Genomic DNA, 18044 nt, shown 5'->3' with positions numbered 1-18044 from the left:
GCAACATAAATACTAGTAGGCAAGGAAAAAAAGCAGTTAAGTAAAGTAATATTTATACAGTCAGCTCTTGATATTCCCACATCTTGTTTGTGAAATTTTATTGACATGTTTTGGCTTTTTACATGAGGAAAACAAAATTTTAACAGTTTTCTTTGGTCCCCCTTCCTCTGAGGAGGTGTGAAGCGAATTCAGGAGCGGCTCTGGTTTAGGCCGGTGAGCAGGGTGAGATGTGATGGTACCTCCTGGTTCCTCCTCCTGAGGGCGGAGGGAGGAGGGGAGGAGCTGAGTGGTGGTCCTACTCATTTTATTAGTGCTGCAAATCCTACGAATATCAGTATCTCTTACATCCAAACATACGTACAAACACACTTCTTGAATTTAATTTTGGAATTATTGCCATTTAAAAAGTGTACATGTCACTGCTCTCTGCAATTACTATGGATAGTTGAGAATGGACACTTAGAAAAGGGCCATGTTCCAGTGTGTCTGAGCTCTGCTGTTAAAATCGGAGAAGTGCTGTCTTGATAGCCTGAGCACGTCTGAAAGCTGAGCACCACGAGAGGTTCTCATGACTGAGCTTCCACGCCATTATGTGTTTGTATTCACTTTTTAAAGCTGCTCATACCTTGCAATGTTCACTTACTCTGCTATTTTTTAAACCTTCTGTTTTCAAGTTTTAAGCACAATGTTGACTCTTCTGTAATTTCCTAAGATTATATTCTGTTTTCCTACAGACCAACTTTTCCTTTGTGTATAATACTTTAGGAAAATACCTTGTAAAATAAATGTGATTTTTTTTTTTCTTTTGTACCAGCACAAATTTGATATTTTGGAATGTGGAATAGTTTTCCTCCATTGGAGAGGTCCTGTCTGTTTTAAGTAACAACATAATATGAACTTTAAAAAAAGAGAGAAACCACATTTGCAAAATGTGAAACGTTTATATTGGGTGCTTTCTATGTGCTAGGAAATAAGCAATTTATATCCATTATATAGCATAGTGCCTAAGGCACTTAACTGCTCACCAGAAGGCTGGTGGTTCAAACCCACCAGCCACTCCTCGGAAGGAAGGTTGGGCAATCCTACTTCCATAGTGATACTGCCTTGGAAACCCAAGGAGGGGTCGCTATGAGTCGGGGCCGACTCGACGGCAAACAGCAACAACAACAACAACATCCCACCCAAGAAAGGAGCCCTGATGGCACAAACGGTTAAGTGCTCAAATGCTAACCAAAAGGTTGGCAGTTCTTATCTACCCAGCCACTCCATGGGAGAAGGACTTGGCTGGCTGGTCCTGTAAAGAGGCAAGAAAACCATGTGGGGTAGTTCTTCTCTGTCACATGGGGTCCCTATGAGTTGAAAATGACTCAGTGGCACCTAACAACAGCAGCAGCATCCCATTTATAGAGCCTTTCAAACCAAAACCAAACCAAACTCACTGCCATTGAGTCAGTTCCGACTCGTAGCAACTCCTGAAGCAGTAACTCTACAGAGATTGCCCCCTCTTCCTTCCACTGGAGTGGCTGGTGTATCTGGTTAGCAGTCAGTCAAATGCCTTAGGCACTACACATCAGAGCTGCTTTATAGAGTCCCTAGTGCCTAAGGCACTTGACTGCTAACGAGAAGGCTGGCAGTTCAAACCCACCAGCCACTCCTCGGAAGGAAGGTTGGGCAATCTACTTCCATAGTGATACCGCCTCGGAAACCCAAGGAAGGGTCACTATGAGTTGGATCTGACTTGATGGCAGTGAGTTTGGTTTGGTTCAGGTAGCTCAGATGGTTAAGTGCATGACTACTTGCCCAAAAGATGCTTCAGATCCACTCAAAGGCTCCTTGGGAGACAGGCCTGGTGATCTGCTCCCAAAATATCACAGCCTTGAAAACCCTGTGGAGCAGTCTGCCCTGCACACATGGGGTCATCTTGAGTCAGAACCAGCTGGCTGGCCGCTGAAAACAACACGTAAATAAGCTTAACAAAAACTTCACGAGGTACGATTTATTACAATTCTTCACAACTTATAAAGCACTGAAATTTAGAGGTCAAGTGACTAATTTGTTCAAAGTCACTTGGTCATGGACAGAGCTGAGACCCCAGTCAGTCTCCAAGGCTTTGTGCTACCCCCAAGGCTGCACGGAGACCTTTCTGGGCAATGGAACAAGGGTCTGAAAATTAAAACGAGCCTTTAACAAGAAGCCAATCTACTGTAAGAGATTGGGGTCGGGGTGAGGAGAGTGCTGAGAAAAGCAACGATCGGAGGTGAGAGGCTGCATGAGTGCCACCCACCCACGGCCACCAGCACCTGGCAGCCCCACCAGGGAGGCAGGCGGGCAGGGCCTCTCTGGGCACCGAGGCTTTGGGAAGGGCTTTACTGTCCGTCTAGGGTGGCACTTAGGAAACTGTATTTGGTATTTTTATTTTCCTTCCATACTTTACTTTCATTACTTTGTTGTTGTTATGTGCTGTCGAGTCGGACCCGACTCATAGCAAACCCTCCTTGGGTTTCCAAGGCAGTATCACTATAGAAGTAGCTTGTACCATCTTCCTTCTGACGAGTGGCTGGTAGGTTTGAACCGCCAGCCTTCTGGTTCATTACTTTGTTGTTGTTATGTGCTGTCGAGTCGGACCCGACTCATAGCAAACCCTCCTTGGGTTTCCAAGGCAGTATCACTATAGAAGTAGCTTGTACCATCTTCCTTCTGACGAGTGGCTGGTAGGTTTGAACCGCCAGCCTTCTGGTTCATTACTTTAGAAGTGGAGAATTGAGGGAAAGGAAATACACATGATAATTCAGTTTTGTGAATCCCAAGGGGAACCAGAAAATAAGGAGAAAAAGCCTCCAGGCAGCCGGTGTGCCCAGGGAATGTATGTGCAGCTCCTACTATGCCTCCAGAGCCCTCCAGGTACTAGCCCTCTTAGTTAGCTTGTCCTTCCAGCCAGCATGCCTACCTGATGTATACAGGACACAGTAGAAACGGCAACGTAGGAGGCCAGGTGAGGCTGCCACATAGGTCTGTCCCTGCAAACACCCTTAGAAAGCACACCAGCTGAGGCCATTTGGCCAGGCCCGACAACGTACCATATGTCTAAAAGTTAAGTTATTGAACTATCAAGCCGAGTTGACAAATCTCATGTTTTATTCTCTAACTTTAACAAGTACTCCTTCTTAATGACCTGGCAGGCAGGTTAACATTTAGAATTCTAGGACTTGACATTTTCATGCCAGAGTGAAGCAGTGTGAGGAGGGACAGCCCTGGGCCCACAGTCTGTCACCTTCCACTCAGCTCTCACTGCCCCACCAGGGGCCTCGTGCTTGTTGTGAGATCCCTCTCCCTAGCAGCTGCCCTTGGCTACATCTGGGGCATGCACGTGGGCAGCATGACCCACCCTTAGGAGGACAGGCTCAGTAAGGACCCAGGTAGACCCTGAGAGCAGGTTTGGGCAGTTTGTCAGGGAAGTCTAGGGGCTCAGGGCCCTGGAGGACAGTCTAGGGGTGGGGATGTGAGCTCAAGCTGGGCATCTCTCCTTTCCCTGTGTACTGGATTGTGTGACCCAAGGAAAGGCAGCTTGAGACCCTCTGAAGCAGGAGGCCTAGGGCACGTGACCTCTGAGTCAGAGAACAGGTGCTGCAGTTAGTGCACGGTTAATACTCCTCACTCCCCTGCATGTCTGTCTTCAGTAAACAGCCCCTGAGGGTTAACAAAGTGTGTAGTCCCCCCACCACACACCCCCACCAAAAGACTCCTAGGAGGTACCCTGGAATTGCAGATGGCTCTCTGAGGAAGCCAGGAGCTCTGGTGGCATAGTGCCTAAGGCACTTAACTGCTAACCAGAAGGCTGGCGGTTCAAACCCACCAGCCACTCCTCACAAGGAAGGTTGGGCAATCTACTTCCGTAGTGATACCGCCTCAGAAACCCAAGGAGGGGTCACTATGAGTCGGGTCTGACTCGACGGCACATAGCAACAACAACAACTCTGAGGAAGCCAGGCGAGTCTGACAACTTAGAAAGGACTCCAGAGGCTAAGCTGGGGAGGTGATCTGTACTCCGAGGGTATTCCAGTAGACATTTCTGAAAATGTCTGAAATAGAGGTGCATTTAAAGAATAGGGTGGTGGTTGTTATGTGCTGTCGAGTTGGATCCGACTCATAGCGACCCCTCCTTGGGTTTCCAAGGCAGTATCAGAATGGAAGTAGATTGCCCAGCCTTCCTTCTGAGGAGTCAAAATCAAAAGTTACATTGTAAGCAAATGCCATTTTAAAGATAATTTGATACTTCAAGTAAGACAGTTTGAATAACACCAAAAAATGATTGATTGGTCAGAGTCTTCATGTTTGTTTCCCAGGGCTACACACAAAGTACCATAAATCGGGTGGCTTACAAAAACCGAAACCAAACCCACTGCTGTCTAGTCGACTGCAACCCCCACCGGGCTTCCAAGGCTGTAAATCTTTACGGAAGTAGATTGCCTCATTTTCCTCCCACAGAGCAGCTGGTGGGTTTGAACCACCGACCTTCTGGTTAGCATAACCAGCCAGAAGCCTTAACCACCAGAGCTCCTTGGATGACTTATAAGAACTGAACTTACTTTCTCATAGTTCTGGAGGCTTGTAGTCTGAATTTAAGATTCATGTTCTCTCGGAAGGAAGACTGGGCAATCTACCTCTGTAGAGATACTGCCTTGCAAAACCATGGGGGGGTTGCTATGAGTCGGAATCGACTTGGCGGTAGAGTTTGGTTTTGGTTTTTTGGTTCTCTCTGAAGGCTCTTGGGGTAGGTTCTTCCCTGTCTCTCCCACCTTCTGGCAGCCCCAGCATTCGACTGTAGCTGCATACAGCCTCACTCCATCGTCACATGAATCAAGACATGGCAGTCTCCCTTCTGTCTAGGTCTCTTCTCTTTTATAAGACACCACCTTACTCCATTATGACCTCACATTAACCTGGAATGTTTTCAAAGACCCTATTTCCAAAGTGACATTCACAGTTACCAGAGGTCAGAGCTTCAACATATCTTTTTTTGGGGACACAATTCAATCCGTACCAGGTCTTGATTTATGGGGAGTTATATACTCCAGCACCCACACTCTGGCCATATACCCACACACTTGACCACAAAAGACCTCCCGGGGAGTGATTATAGTAACTAATTTCCAGATACCATCTTCAAAGAATGATAGATCTCGGTCTTCATCAAAACCTTTTTCTTTAGGTTTTCTGTTTGCCAAGGAGCTCTGGTGGCATAGTGCCTAAGGCATTTGACTGCTAACCAGAAGGCTGGCAGTTCAAACCCATGAACTGCTCCGTGGAGGGAAGACTGGGTAATCTACTTCCGTGAAGATTTACTGCCTTGGAAACCCAGTGCGGGTTGCTATGACTTGGAATCGATGGCAGTGGGTTTGGCTTTATGGGAACTGTAGACAGCATAGTTATTAAATTTAATTTTTTAAAACTCAGATTCTATCTAAATTGTTTCCTTTGCCCATGTTCGTGTATGATTTAATACTATCAGTAACCTTTGGTTCTTATCGCTAAGTAAAATGCATTTGTAGAATACATATGAGCAGAGGGAAAAGAAAGATCACTTAAAAACCTACTTCTGTTAACAGTTGGTGTCTATCTTTCCTAAACTTTGTATATAGATTTTTTTTACAAAATGAAATAATAGGATTCCTATATTTATAATAAGTTGCTACTTTTTTTTTTTCCTTCTCTCATTAGTAGATTGTGAACATTTCCCATGTCGTAAATCCCTGACGTTTCAGAAGGGGAAACACTGTCCTACTGTTTGACAGGTATCATTTCATTGGCTGCTTAAAACTATAACCTCTGAAGAAATTCTTCAGGTCTTTGTTATTCAAACACATTCTGATCAAATATGTCACTTTTTCTCCTACCTCCTAACAGCCAATTGCCATTGAGTGGATTCCAACTCAGTGCCCCATGTGTGTCAGAGTGGAATTGTGCTCCATGAGGTATCACTCCCTGATATTTTTGGAAGTAGATTGCCTGGTTTTTCTTCTGAGGCACTTCCGAGTAGACTTGAACCACCAATCTTTCAGTTACCAACCGAGTGACTTAACCATTAGCATCACCCAGGGACGACTCCTTGCTACACTAACTCCCTATGTACTCACGGTTCCTGATTATGACTCGTGGAACCCATTGTAATAAAAGCTTTTTGGCTACGTGAGGTTTAAATCAAATACAACTTACATTCCCCCACAAATAGTATTTATTTTGACAAAATTGCAAGCTTTATAATGTATGCATTCTATGCAAGACAGTTCTTGGCTGCAGTTCTAAAGGGGGACCTCAATTCAGGCATTAGGGGATGCTGCTGTCCTGGAGTTCTTGGGGACTGCAATCACTTGGTCACCAAAGCACAAGCCTCAGCGTGGCAAGCCCAGAGCCTCAATTTTTCATTCAGTGCACCCCAGGCAAGGACAGCTGCTGGGGGCTGATTTGTATTAAACCACCTCACTGAGAAATAAATGATTTCTCAGTAATAATACTGTTACTATTATTCATAACCCTAGCTTGGCAGCACCTGACGGCTTTCAAAGAGCAATCTTCACAGCAGCTCTGTGAGGGAGATGTCGGCATCCTCTTTCCACAAATCAGGGAAAGAGCCCAAGAAGTAAAATTTTTGTCCCAGAGGACACAGCACGTGAGGACACGGGATCAGAAATGGGCTGTGGAGCTCACGCTCTGGGGCCTCTGCCTGCATTGCCCACCATCGTGTCTTCTGTGCAGAGCAGCCTGTCTCACCAACAAGATACAGGTGGACCCGTTTCGTTGCGCTTCACTTTATTGCACTTTGCTGATATATTTTTTTTTTTTTAACAAATTGAAGTTTTGCGGCAACCATGTGTCAAGCAAATCTATCACCATTTTTCCTACAGCACACGTTCACTTTGTGTCACATTTTAGTAATTTTCACATTTCCAACTTTTTCATAATTTTCTTGCACACATAATAGACTAAAACAAAACAAAACAAAACACTAGTATAGTGGAAAAATAACTTTTATATGTCCTGGGAAACCCCCAAATCCATGTGATTCACTTTAATGCACTGTTCACTGTAGTGCGGTGGTCTGGAAGGGAACCTGCAATATCTCAGAGGTATGCCTGGACTTGTAAGCTGAACCAGGCAGGCCTCTGGAGGTGGTTTGGTGATCCTGGGAGGAGAGCAGGAGGAGCTCTGATGGCACTGTGGTGAAGGCACTGGGCTGCTAGCCAAAAAGTAGTCAGTTTGAAACCACCTGCCGCTTCACAGAAGGAAGATGAGGCCATTTGCTTGCTTCCATAAAGATGTACAGCTTTGCAAACCCAGTGGGGTCACTATGAGTTGGAATCGACTCAATGACAGTGTCTTTTTTTAAATTTTTTTTTCCTTTTGGGAGGAGAGCAGGGAGTGTTGGGTGGCCCTTGAGGAGATGCCTTCCATACCAGCCCCTAACCCAGTGCCTGCCTTCTCACAGGCTAGTGTGCAGGGCATCTGCTCCGTGGACAGTGATGGATTAATAGTCTTCCCTCCTTCCCCTTTCCTGTGCCCCATGAAGACATCCCCAAACACACACACACACACACAGAGTGCTCTCTGCAAATAGCTCAATGCTTTGATGAGGACATTGCTGCTTCCATGTTCAATCACATCCTGACGAGCATCCTCGGCTAGCTTTTTCTGCCTTAGCAAAAGATAACTTGTCTTTTAAAGTGACTCCTGCAGACAGCTAATCTCATCTACTGTGTGTGGATTCTACTCATTTAACTCGCTACATAATTGTATTGCCAGGTTCTGGAAGGCATCTCATTGTAGCCTGTTACAAATGCTGACTACACGCACTTTTATTCTGCAATAAACTTTAATTTAGCATTCCGTCCTCATTAGGATTCAATCACTGGTAACTGGCAATGCCTTTAACCCTTGGTGTCCTCCCTAGTGTGTGCTGAAGGAAAGGGTAAGACAGGGTCTGGGGGGAAACAGTCTCACCACCGTAGAGCTCGAGGAGGGGCAATTCCTCAGGAGCCAGGGAGCTGTGGGATACTAATGGCAACACCCGTAAATAGCAAGGCCAGGGAAATATGCCAAGGTAGGAATGGTGTTTTTCTCAGTAGTGATGTGGTTTTCTCGAATTTTCCCAAGTTTTCTAAAATGAATGTATATTATTTTTATAGTCAGAAAACCACTGAGTGGGGTATTTTGAACATGGGCGTTATAGGACAAGTGAGTGCAGGGAGAGCCTCATTTCCCTGGGGAGGCAGGATGGACGTGGACAGCGCTGCCGGGAGGGGGCACACCGCTCCCTGGAGGGGTCCTAAGTCTGGGCCGGCACTGTGCATCCTGGGACCAAGCAATGAGTTGTAGGACTGACAATGTTTGTTCCATTGTGCATGGAGTCGCACAACAAAGTAAATATGCCGGCTTAACAGCAACTAACAACAACACAGCTGGAGCAGCCAAGAGTGAAGCCAGCTGTGACAGTCCCTCGGCGGGTACGCAGGCTGGGCCGGAGTATGAAGATTTAGGCTGGTTCTAAATCTCACCTGTGCTACTCTCTCACTTGCTGAGCCCTTGCCGTCAAAGCCTCCCTGCTCCTGCTTTGCAGCTGTCCTCTCTCTTCCCTCCCTCCTGTCAGCCAGGAGGTGACACACCAGCAGGCCTGCCCTGCATTGCTGGGCACATCACAGGCATCTGACAGGGGAGACCCATCTTTGGAAAAACATTTTCAGCAGGCAGAGCCGAGTGAAAGTACACTGGTCCAAAAGGATCTCCAAAGCTTTGAATTATTTATTCATTGAAGCATTCATCATTGATGAGGCCCCGGTGTGTTTTCCTCTCCCACAGACACCTTTCCCTCCCACCATGACAGACTCTGGTTGGTAATGTTACCTTTGTGTATTCTTGGTATACAAGGCATTTTTCCATGTCTCACGCAGATCTCAGTTGTAGATGGTGTGGATCACTTTATTATCTTTATCCTTCATAGAGGCGAATGGCTGCCTGGGCTTACCCAGGGGCCAGTGGCAGGGCTGTGCCTAGAACACACAGCTCCAGATTTTTCCTCGGCTTCTCAGGAGTCTTCATGCCCTGATGGCAAGTACCAGTTGTCTCAGGTTGACTCTGGCTCAAGGCAACCCCATGTGCCTTTCTTGGAAGCAATGTGCCTCTGGGTAGGCTTGAACACCCAACCTTTCAGTTAGCAACCAAGTGCTTAACTGTACCCCCCAGGGAATCCCCTGATGGCAGGTGCAAGGGCAAATGGAGGTGCTCAGTGGGTCCTCCCAGCTCTGCAGGCTCCTCACCACTGGCTCTGCGGTGAAGACCAAGCTTGCTCCTCACCCACTTCTCCACAAAAAAACACCCCCTAAAGAGCTTTCTAAGGAGCTCTGGTGGTGTAGTGCCTAAGCCATTTGAGTGCTAACCAGAAGGTTGGTGGTTCAAATTCATCAGCTCCCTCTGTGGAGGAAGACTGGGTAATCTACTTCCATAAAGATTTACCACCTTGGAAACCCAGTGGGGGTTGCTATGAGTAGGAATCAACTGGATGGCAGTGCTAAAGAGCCCTCTACAAAAGACAGGAGAATTAGAGGATGGGAGCGAAGTCAGGGCAACAACTTCTAAGGTCCCAAAGTCAGGACTGACTTGGGGCTCGAGCAGGGCTGGGCCTGTGCTGTGGAAGTTCCCATCTGTGGGAATCATACGGGCTTGTCTCCCCCCCCCATCACCCTCAGAGGGACCAACAGTCCCTCCTCCTCCACACAGCCTCTCCCCAGCTCATCCTGCCCTCCGTGCCCTGAATCTCAGTCACCTTGTCTGACTCAGCACCTCCTAATACACCCAACAAGACTGGGTGCCAGAGCATATCTCAGTTTTAGGCACTCTCTTGGGCACATGCTCTTGCTTCAGGACATGCTGACACCACTGGTTACCAGTCTACACTGGCCGCAGAACTCCCTGCTGGACACTGGATGCCACTGGTCCTCTCCACTTCCTGGAACCCCATCTGACCTCCTCTGCCACTTCTGCTAGGACCAGGGGTGGGCCTGTCTCTAGTGGGGGACAGGGACTCACTGAGGTCACGGCTCCCCTGCATTTTAGAATTCAATTTAAGCTCATTTTAAGCTGCTGCTCAGTCTCTTGCAGGCTCTGCTCTGCTCCTGGGGAGCACTGAGCAACAGGACCCCACTACTTTCTTTTCTACTCCTTTGACTGGTAAGGAAATGAAACCTTGTATCAGTAACAAGATGAATGGGTTGAAATTAAAAAGTTTTGCACAGGTTAGGTAGGGCTCCTCCCAGACACTCAGTGAGCACACCTATTTTACACTCTTGTTATAGGAGCTCTGGTACCATATTGCCTAAGGCATTTGACTCCTAACCAGAAGGTTCAAACCCACCAGCCACTCCTTAGAAGGAAGACGGGGCAATCTACTTCCATAGAGATATGGCCTCAGAAACCCGCGGAGAGGTCACTATGAGTCAGAATCGACTCAACGGCAGTGAGTTTTTTTTTTTTTTTGAGTTTATTTATGCAAGGCGCTCTGGTGGTGCAGTGGTTAAGGCATTTGGCTGCCAACCAAAAGGTCAGTGGTTCAAACTCGAACTCACCAGCTGCTCCAGGAAAGAAAGATGAGGCAGTCTGCTTCTGTAAAGATTTACAGCCTTGCAAACCCAGTGGGGGTCGCCATGAGTCAGAATCAACTTGATGGCAGTGAGTTTGGTGTTTGGAGTGTATTTATGCCATTATTTAATCTCTTCCTTCTTCAAAAGTATTATATAAGCAACAGCAGGGGAGAGGACAGGTCTGCTTGTCCCCATTGCAGAGGCGGTGTCTGGCGTATACTCGTACTCGGTATCTACTGCCTGGTAGAAAGTGGCAGGAACTCCGCACGTTATTTCTGACTCTCACATTTCTACAGGGAAGGAAACAGGCTCACTGGGCACTCGCCCCAAGCATCACTCTGGGGATATGACCATGGCTCCAGAATGTGGTTTGCTCAGGATGTCACACTCCAACAGGGGCTGGCAAAGCAGCTGAATGAGAAAAACATGTGCAAGACACCCATGCCCTGGGCCAAGCCCTCTTGGTGGAGCTGGTCCTGCCCTCACCCTACTGGGCTTCTCACTCCTATCACAAACTGAAGATGCTCCCGGGCAGGCTCCTCTCAACTGTTCCAGGCCTGCCCCAGGGAAAGCGCTCATTTATGTCCAGTCTCCCTCAGGTTGTCCGAGTGGGAGCCGAGCTGCTCTTTGTGAAGTTGGGGTGGAGGCGGACTAGGTTGGCCTGGTCCCAAGGACTTTGGGGAGGCCCTCTACCACCCTTAGACTGGGCCCATCTGCAGGAATAGATGACTTCCCCATGAGGTTTTTCACGTTCATTCCCAAGTAAATTTGGACTCAAATCCCCCAAGTTCCAAATCCACTCATTAGCTGGGAGATCTCAGAGTGTAATTCTTTCTGAGTATAGTGGGGATCCCAGCAGCCCTCTTCCTAGGCCACTGGGGGAAAACAGCAATCAAGTGCCTTCTCAGGGCAGGGCCTGAAGGACTAGCAGCTGCTATCACCCCCTTACATCTCATGGAAAGTGTGTCCGGAAAGTGTGTCCAGGCCATGCCAGGTTTTGCCCCTCATGGCCCCAGAGGTAGGTGGTGTGGGGTAAGTAAGGGATCCACAGGACAGATGGCAGCAGATTCTCAGCCCTGGTGGTCCTCGGGGCTCTCACCACGGACACCATCTGGAGCAGCAGAGCTTTGATGCCCACTAGAGCCCTACACAGGCCAGGCCCACACCACCCATGGTAATCTGCCAGGCCCCTTTGGGCAGCCAGGCGCCCAAAGGAAGCCGTCGGGCATTCTTGCTGGAAGGAAGCCAGTGGAGGGGCTGTGTGAGGCCCCTGCCCCACCTCCACTCACCTTCACTGGCTCAGTTCTTGATTAATAGTTGGACAATTGAGCACAGCATGAAGAGAAGAAAATTTGGAAGTACTCCTCACCCTGTGCCTCTCAATAAATTCTATACTAGTTAAACAAAAGCCAAACCAAACCAAATCCACTGCCATCAAGTTGATTCTGGCTCATAGCAACCCTGTAGTATAGAGCAGAACTGCCCCATAGGGTTTCCAAGGCTCTAACTCTTTGTGGAAGCAGACTGCCTTATCTTTCCCCCTTGGAGCTGCTGGTAGATTTGAACTGCCAACATTTTGGTTAGCAGCCAAATGCTTTAAGCACTATACCTCTTGGGCCAGTTTACTTACATTGTGTAGGAAAACAGTAAGGTCCCTGAATGGCACAAAGACTTTGCGCTTGGCTGTTCATCTAAAGGTTTGCGCCCACCCAGAGGTGCCATGGAAGGAAGGCCTGGTGATCTGCTTTTGGAACGATTACAGACAAAAACCCCTATGGAGCAGTTCTATTCTGTAACACAGGGGGTCGCCATGATTTGGAACTGACTCAATGGCACTAGGTTTGGTTTTGAAGTTATTAGGACAGCAATACTCCTATTGGAGGGACAGGGTGTCAGTGGGGTTCTAATATTGTAAAAAACAAAACCTCCCTCTGGATAATGAAACACAGAAGGCAACAGAATGGGGAAGAGGAGCAATGGCAGGGCCACCTGATGAAGTGAACCTGTACAAAGGAGTCAAGGCCTGGATCCTCCTCTGAGTGACCAGAGGAAAGGAACAAAGTGTACACAGAGGAAACGGAGACCATTTATCACCATGTGGACAAATAAGGCACAGCCTTGACAGCAGGAAAAGAAATGCTCACTCGGGGCCCTCTAAGCTATCTTTTTACGAGAATTAAGCTATAAAAATGAAAGTAAGTGTTGGCAGAGCTGTGTCCCCACATTTTCTGCCGAATGCATTGCTATGTGGTAAGTTCCTTGGGGTGTGGGCCATACCTTGGCCACTTTTCCTGTCCATGGCAGCCAGCACAGGGTCTGACACAGGACAGATGAATTATCAAGTATAATTGGGAGCTCTGGTAGCACAGTGGCTAAGGCACTTGACTGCTAACCAGAAGGCTGATGGTTCAAACCCACCAGCCACTCCTCAGAAGGAAGATGGGGCAATCTACTTCCATAGTGATACTGCCTCAGAAACCCAAGGAGGGGTCGCTATGTGTTGGATCCGACTTGATGGCACATATCAACAACAACAATGGCGGCTTGTATGAGAGTAAAATGGGATCTCAGAAAACCAAACCCATTGCCAACATGGAGTTGATTCTGACTCGTGGCGTCCCTGTGAGTTAGAGAGTAGAAATGAGCTGTATAGAGGTTAGAGAGATACTGTTCAGCTGGAGCTGGGACCCGAGGGGGTGCAAACATCATCCATTCTTACACTTACTGCCTACCATGCACAAAGGAGAAACACACAGGGATGGACACTGCTATTTTTTGGCCAATCACTGTCCAGTCCTCTTTTCTATCACTACCTGTGTTTCCTTTCTGAAGATTACCTGCCACCTTGCCCCAGGAGCGACATGGACGACAGTGTTGTTTAGACCAGGTGCTTGCCCTCCCAAATGGTAGTGGTGTGTGTGTGGGGGAAGCGTCTCTGAACCTTCTTCCCCCAGATCCTTCCTCTTATTGACTGTCCCACAGCCAGAGGTGGGGATGTGACTGAGAGAAATGCCTGGCAGTCAGGACAGGTGCTCCCTTCCTGATCTTTCTGAGCCTGGCTGTCAGCCCTCTGTGATGCTCGGAGTCCTCCCATGGCCCCGCAGTAAGTCCCCCAGGGCTGATGCTAGCCACAACGCGAGTGCTGCGGACGATTCTCCAGACATTCTGGGTAAGAGTCTTTGCCTCTAAGGAACTCTGAAGTGGGACCCATCTTCACTTGGGAGAGAACATGCGCCAGCAGGGGATGGTGTGGTGGCTTCCGAGGACAGAGCCAGGGCTCAGCTCAGGCCCTCTGCATTTGTGTCAGGACTCAGGAGCTGGTTTCTTGTCTACCTTCAGATGAGTCAAGTGGGTTCTTCATCTAGGGTATATTCTTAAGGCACAGCCCGAATATAGAGATGCTGTAACCTATTCAATCACACTGCGGCTTGAATGACAAGAGATAAGGGAACTCTTGGGGACTGATAAAAGGGGGAAGGGGCTGGGGAATGAAAATCTGTTGATGTTTACTCTGATCTGCAGCAAACAGCCTCGGAATTGTAGACTACGGAACGAAGGGGGTTGATGGCCAAGTTGTACTTTGAGAATATCAAGCTTCTTCGGCCTTAATTTTAGGCTGGAGAAAGCATTGGTATTTAACTTGGGGAAGCTGCATCACTGGCTCTGGAATCTCAGTGTGTCACCTGGGTTAAATTCTGTCTTACGGCTGAGCCTCAGCTTTCTCATCTGTGAGTGGGGTTGAGACTGTCTCATGTAGCTGCAGTGATTAGCTAAGTGGTGATGGTTTAATGCTCAACTACTTCCCCTGGTTTAGTGTCCTCACACCTCCACCAGGAGGGAGGGCCGTGTGCAGCCAGGACTTGGCAGCAAGTGAGAGAATGGAAGCTCACATTCCAGGTGTTCACCACGTGCCTGCACAGTGCCCAGTGTGGACACGTATTTCCTCTAATCTCCATAATAAGTCTATCTTACAGATACACTGAGGCTTAGAGAGGTTAAATGACTTGCCCAGTAGCTGGTACAAGGCAGAAGCAGGATCTATTTTCTACTGCAAGTCAATACATCAAATGTGTAGACATCTATTCTGTAGGTTTGAGTCAGTCCATAAGAGCTTGAGCATCCCTGAGTGAGTGAAGAAAGTGGAGCACGTGAGTGTATAAGGTGGGAATCTAGGAGCCTGGCTGTGGTGACCTCCTGTGGTTGTTGGTTCAGAAATGTACAAAGTACAGGGACAAAAGAATGTAAAACGACTGCTCTTTGGCAGTCTGGCCTGTCACAGGAGCACTTGGGTTGGCTGCGCTGCTCTGCAAGTTGCTTACAGTAGAACTGCTTGTGGGAAGACAGGATCACCACAGCATGGTCCCTGAGCTAATAAAAGCGGATTGCAGCTATGGGGCTCTAGTGTCCTCCATGACTTGATGGAGACTCTGAGCTAGACTGCTGCCACAGGCCTGCAGAATGTAAACTCAGAGGCATTTATTGTTTAAAAGGGCAAGTCATACACTAATATGGGTTTTCACACAAACAAATCAGAAGGGAGCTTGCTTCCTTCCCTTCCTCCCGTCCTCACAGTTCTCTGCTCCAATGCAGTTGTGGAGTGTCACTGCAGCGTGGCCAGCCACTGCTCCTCTACCCAACAGCAGCAAACGTGAAGTCCCTCCGTGTTCCTGACCGGCTCAGGGAGCCACCTGCGGCAGCAGCAGGAGCAGCAGCACCAATTCACCAGGTTTCAGGGAAGACAGGAAAAGTCCCAGCAGGCAAAACGCATCTCCTGAAAGTCTGAACAGAGGCTGTGATGTTCCTTCTGCTTAACAAGTGAAACAGTCAACCACTCTAGTAAACTGAGAGAAGAGACAGGGTGTCTGCATTGGGAACAGTGGCACGGAGAGAGCCCCGCACCAGAGCCAGGCTCAGAACCTTTGCTCAGCAGTGGGAGGTGGTGAGGGTCAGAGAGGAGAACCGCAGCTGCCTCGGGGTCATCTTGGGTCTGCAGGGCCAGGCCCCAGGGAGGCTCAGTCCTCAGTCACTGGAGGGGGAATGAGGTGCAGCTGGAAGTTCTCGTTCTGGAAGATGCTGTTAAAAGCAGGGCCACTCTGGGAGCCGCTGAAGGGCCTGTAGCTCTCGCTGCTGCGGTTCTGGGAGAGTTCCGTCAGGAGGGCCAGCTGCAAAGGGGAAGACACATCAACAAAAGCTCCTGGAGGGTCAATGTCGTGAGACAAAATGTGTATGAACTGCTGTATGGAAAATGAATTTGCTCTGTAAACTTTCACCCAAATCACAAAAATTAAAAAAAAAATGTAGGGAGCCTAATGGCTGGACCCTTGAGATGCCAAGTGGTCAGAGAAGAGATGACTTCCACACACCAAAGTCTCTAGACTTCCTGTCCATTAGACTTCTCTGCCTGCTGCTTCCCTGTGTGTGAACAGGGAGTCAACTTGACCCACCCTATACACTCATGTAAAGGACAATTCAGCAGAGATCAGTCGCTCCCCAGTAGCAGCAGATGGGATCTTCTGGGTGGAGGCATCTCATCCCACCACCAACATTCTGAGGGAATTTGCTAGACTCCAAGTGATGCTGATGAGAGCCCAGCTGGTGGGGACAATCCTGGAGAGGGGGGTACTAGGAATGACAGCCATCAACAAGGCCAGGTGACCTTGTCTGTGCTCAGCTCCAGGTCAGAAGTATGTGATAATTGTACCGAGGGTCTTTGGGGTACCAGGCTCTATGCAGACTCTTTATAGGTATATTGCTTCTAATCGTCCAACAACCTGCTGGGGTTATTAAAAAAAAAAAAACAAAAACAAACCTAGAGCTCTAAGTACCTTGCCCTCAGTCATCCAGCAGTGAGTGCTGGTGCTGGGATGTGAACCCAGGTCCGTGTGGCGGAGCCTCCTGCAGTCCTGCCTTCCTTGGAGATGACCTGTCACCAGTCCCTCCCCCACTTACCCTGCCAGGCTCTTTTAGCTGTTCCTGAGGCAGGGTGTCCTCTTCCCGCACAGGCAGTAATGGCACAGGGCTCTCATGTGTCACTTTGTCATTTCTGTAATCAACTCAAACCAGGGGCTGTGAGAACTGGGAAGGCCCCTGAAGGCCCCTAAATTCAAAGTATCAATTTCTCAGAAATGATCCAGCCCAGTCAGGCTCAGAAATGGGCTTACCATCTAATTCATAACCCAGTGAAGCTCTGTCAGGTTCAGCTGGCTAAGGACATCCATGAGGCAGGCTTGCTTAGGCGATCCTGATGAGCCCCTCCCTGACATCTGTGCAGGTTGCTACACAGACGACCCTTCTCTGATCAAGCTCCTCTGTCTTCCCTTCTTCCTTCACCCTCTCAGCTGCCCTTCAGCCTGTGAAGTTCTGGGCAAGGACCACAATGCTACGAGCAGAGCAGGCAACAGATGCCATGTTAACTCAAAGTTCTTTCAGATTCAGACACCGTGAGTGGAAAGATCAACAATATTTTCCATTTCCGAAGACAATATATTTTTTAAAAATAAAGATTTACTGAGTTTTTTTGGTGAAAGTTTACACAATAAATTGGTTCCCATTTGACAATTTCTGCACAAGTTGTTCAGTGACATTGTTATATTTGTCACCATCTGTCAATACTCTAGGAGCTCTGGTGGCACAGCAGTTAAAGCATTTAGCTGCTAACCAAAAGGCTGGCAATTTGATCCCACCACCTGCTCTGTGGGAGAAAGATGTGGCAGTCTGCTTCTATAAAGATTTACAGTCTTGGAAACCCTATGGGGCAGTTCTACTCTGTCCTATAGGGTCATGATGAGTCAGAATGAACTTGACAGCGGTGGATTTGATTTGGTTTGTTCAATAGTTTCTTTGTGTCCTGTTTGTCCCTTTCTAGTATTCTATCTCTTGGCAAGCTGTCTATGCCTTTACTGTCATAATGCTCTGGGAGTCCAATAATCCTAACATTAGATATCTTAATTGAATCCCATATTTCCATTTGGGTTTGTTTGTTGTTCTCTGTTCTTTTTCTTATTTCTCTCAAAACTCAGTAAAACAAACAAACCAAACTTGGTAAGTTCAGTTATTTTGTCTTCTAAATCATTTATTTTATCTTCTGTCTGTTGGCTTCTGTTACTGAGTGTTTCTCTTGATTTTTCTAATTGAGTTGTTTTATTCTTCAGTTCCAGCAGTTCTCCTTATTTGTTGATATCTTCAATTTTCTTGTTGTGCCTCTCATTTGCTCCTGTGTTTCTTTCCTGATCCTCATAGTTTGCTTTCTGTGTGCCATTTCTTTTCTTTAAACACATTTATCATCATATTCTGAAAATTCTCAGTTCCTTCTGTTAGTCTGGCCTCCACAGGAGAAATTTCTTCTTCTTCTTCATATTTTGCTTTTGTTTGGTCCTTCTTCTATTGTGCTTTTGTGTGTTTTACTATTTTTTTTTT

General features: G+C 47.7%; 1 protein-coding gene across 1 annotated transcript in view; it reads right to left on the bottom strand.

Moving 5' to 3' along the window:
* Window positions 1-15640: 15640 nt before the first annotated feature.
* The window catches only part of VPS8 (VPS8 subunit of CORVET complex), a 439537-nt gene continuing 437133 nt past the window's right edge, over window positions 15641-18044 (bottom strand). Inside the window, exon 45 of the mRNA XM_007936030.1 lies at window positions 15641-15790. Within this exon, the coding sequence (XP_007934221.1) occupies window positions 15641-15790 (150 nt within the window). The remainder of the gene's footprint in view (window positions 15791-18044) is intronic.

The sequence above is a fragment of the Orycteropus afer genome, unplaced genomic scaffold (assembly GCF_000298275.1).
Source record: "Orycteropus afer afer isolate SDZICR_OR568_19922 unplaced genomic scaffold, OryAfe1.0 scaffold00032, whole genome shotgun sequence".
NCBI lineage: Eukaryota > Metazoa > Chordata > Mammalia > Tubulidentata > Orycteropodidae > Orycteropus > Orycteropus afer.
This window is presented reverse-complemented; position numbering and strand designations above follow the sequence as displayed.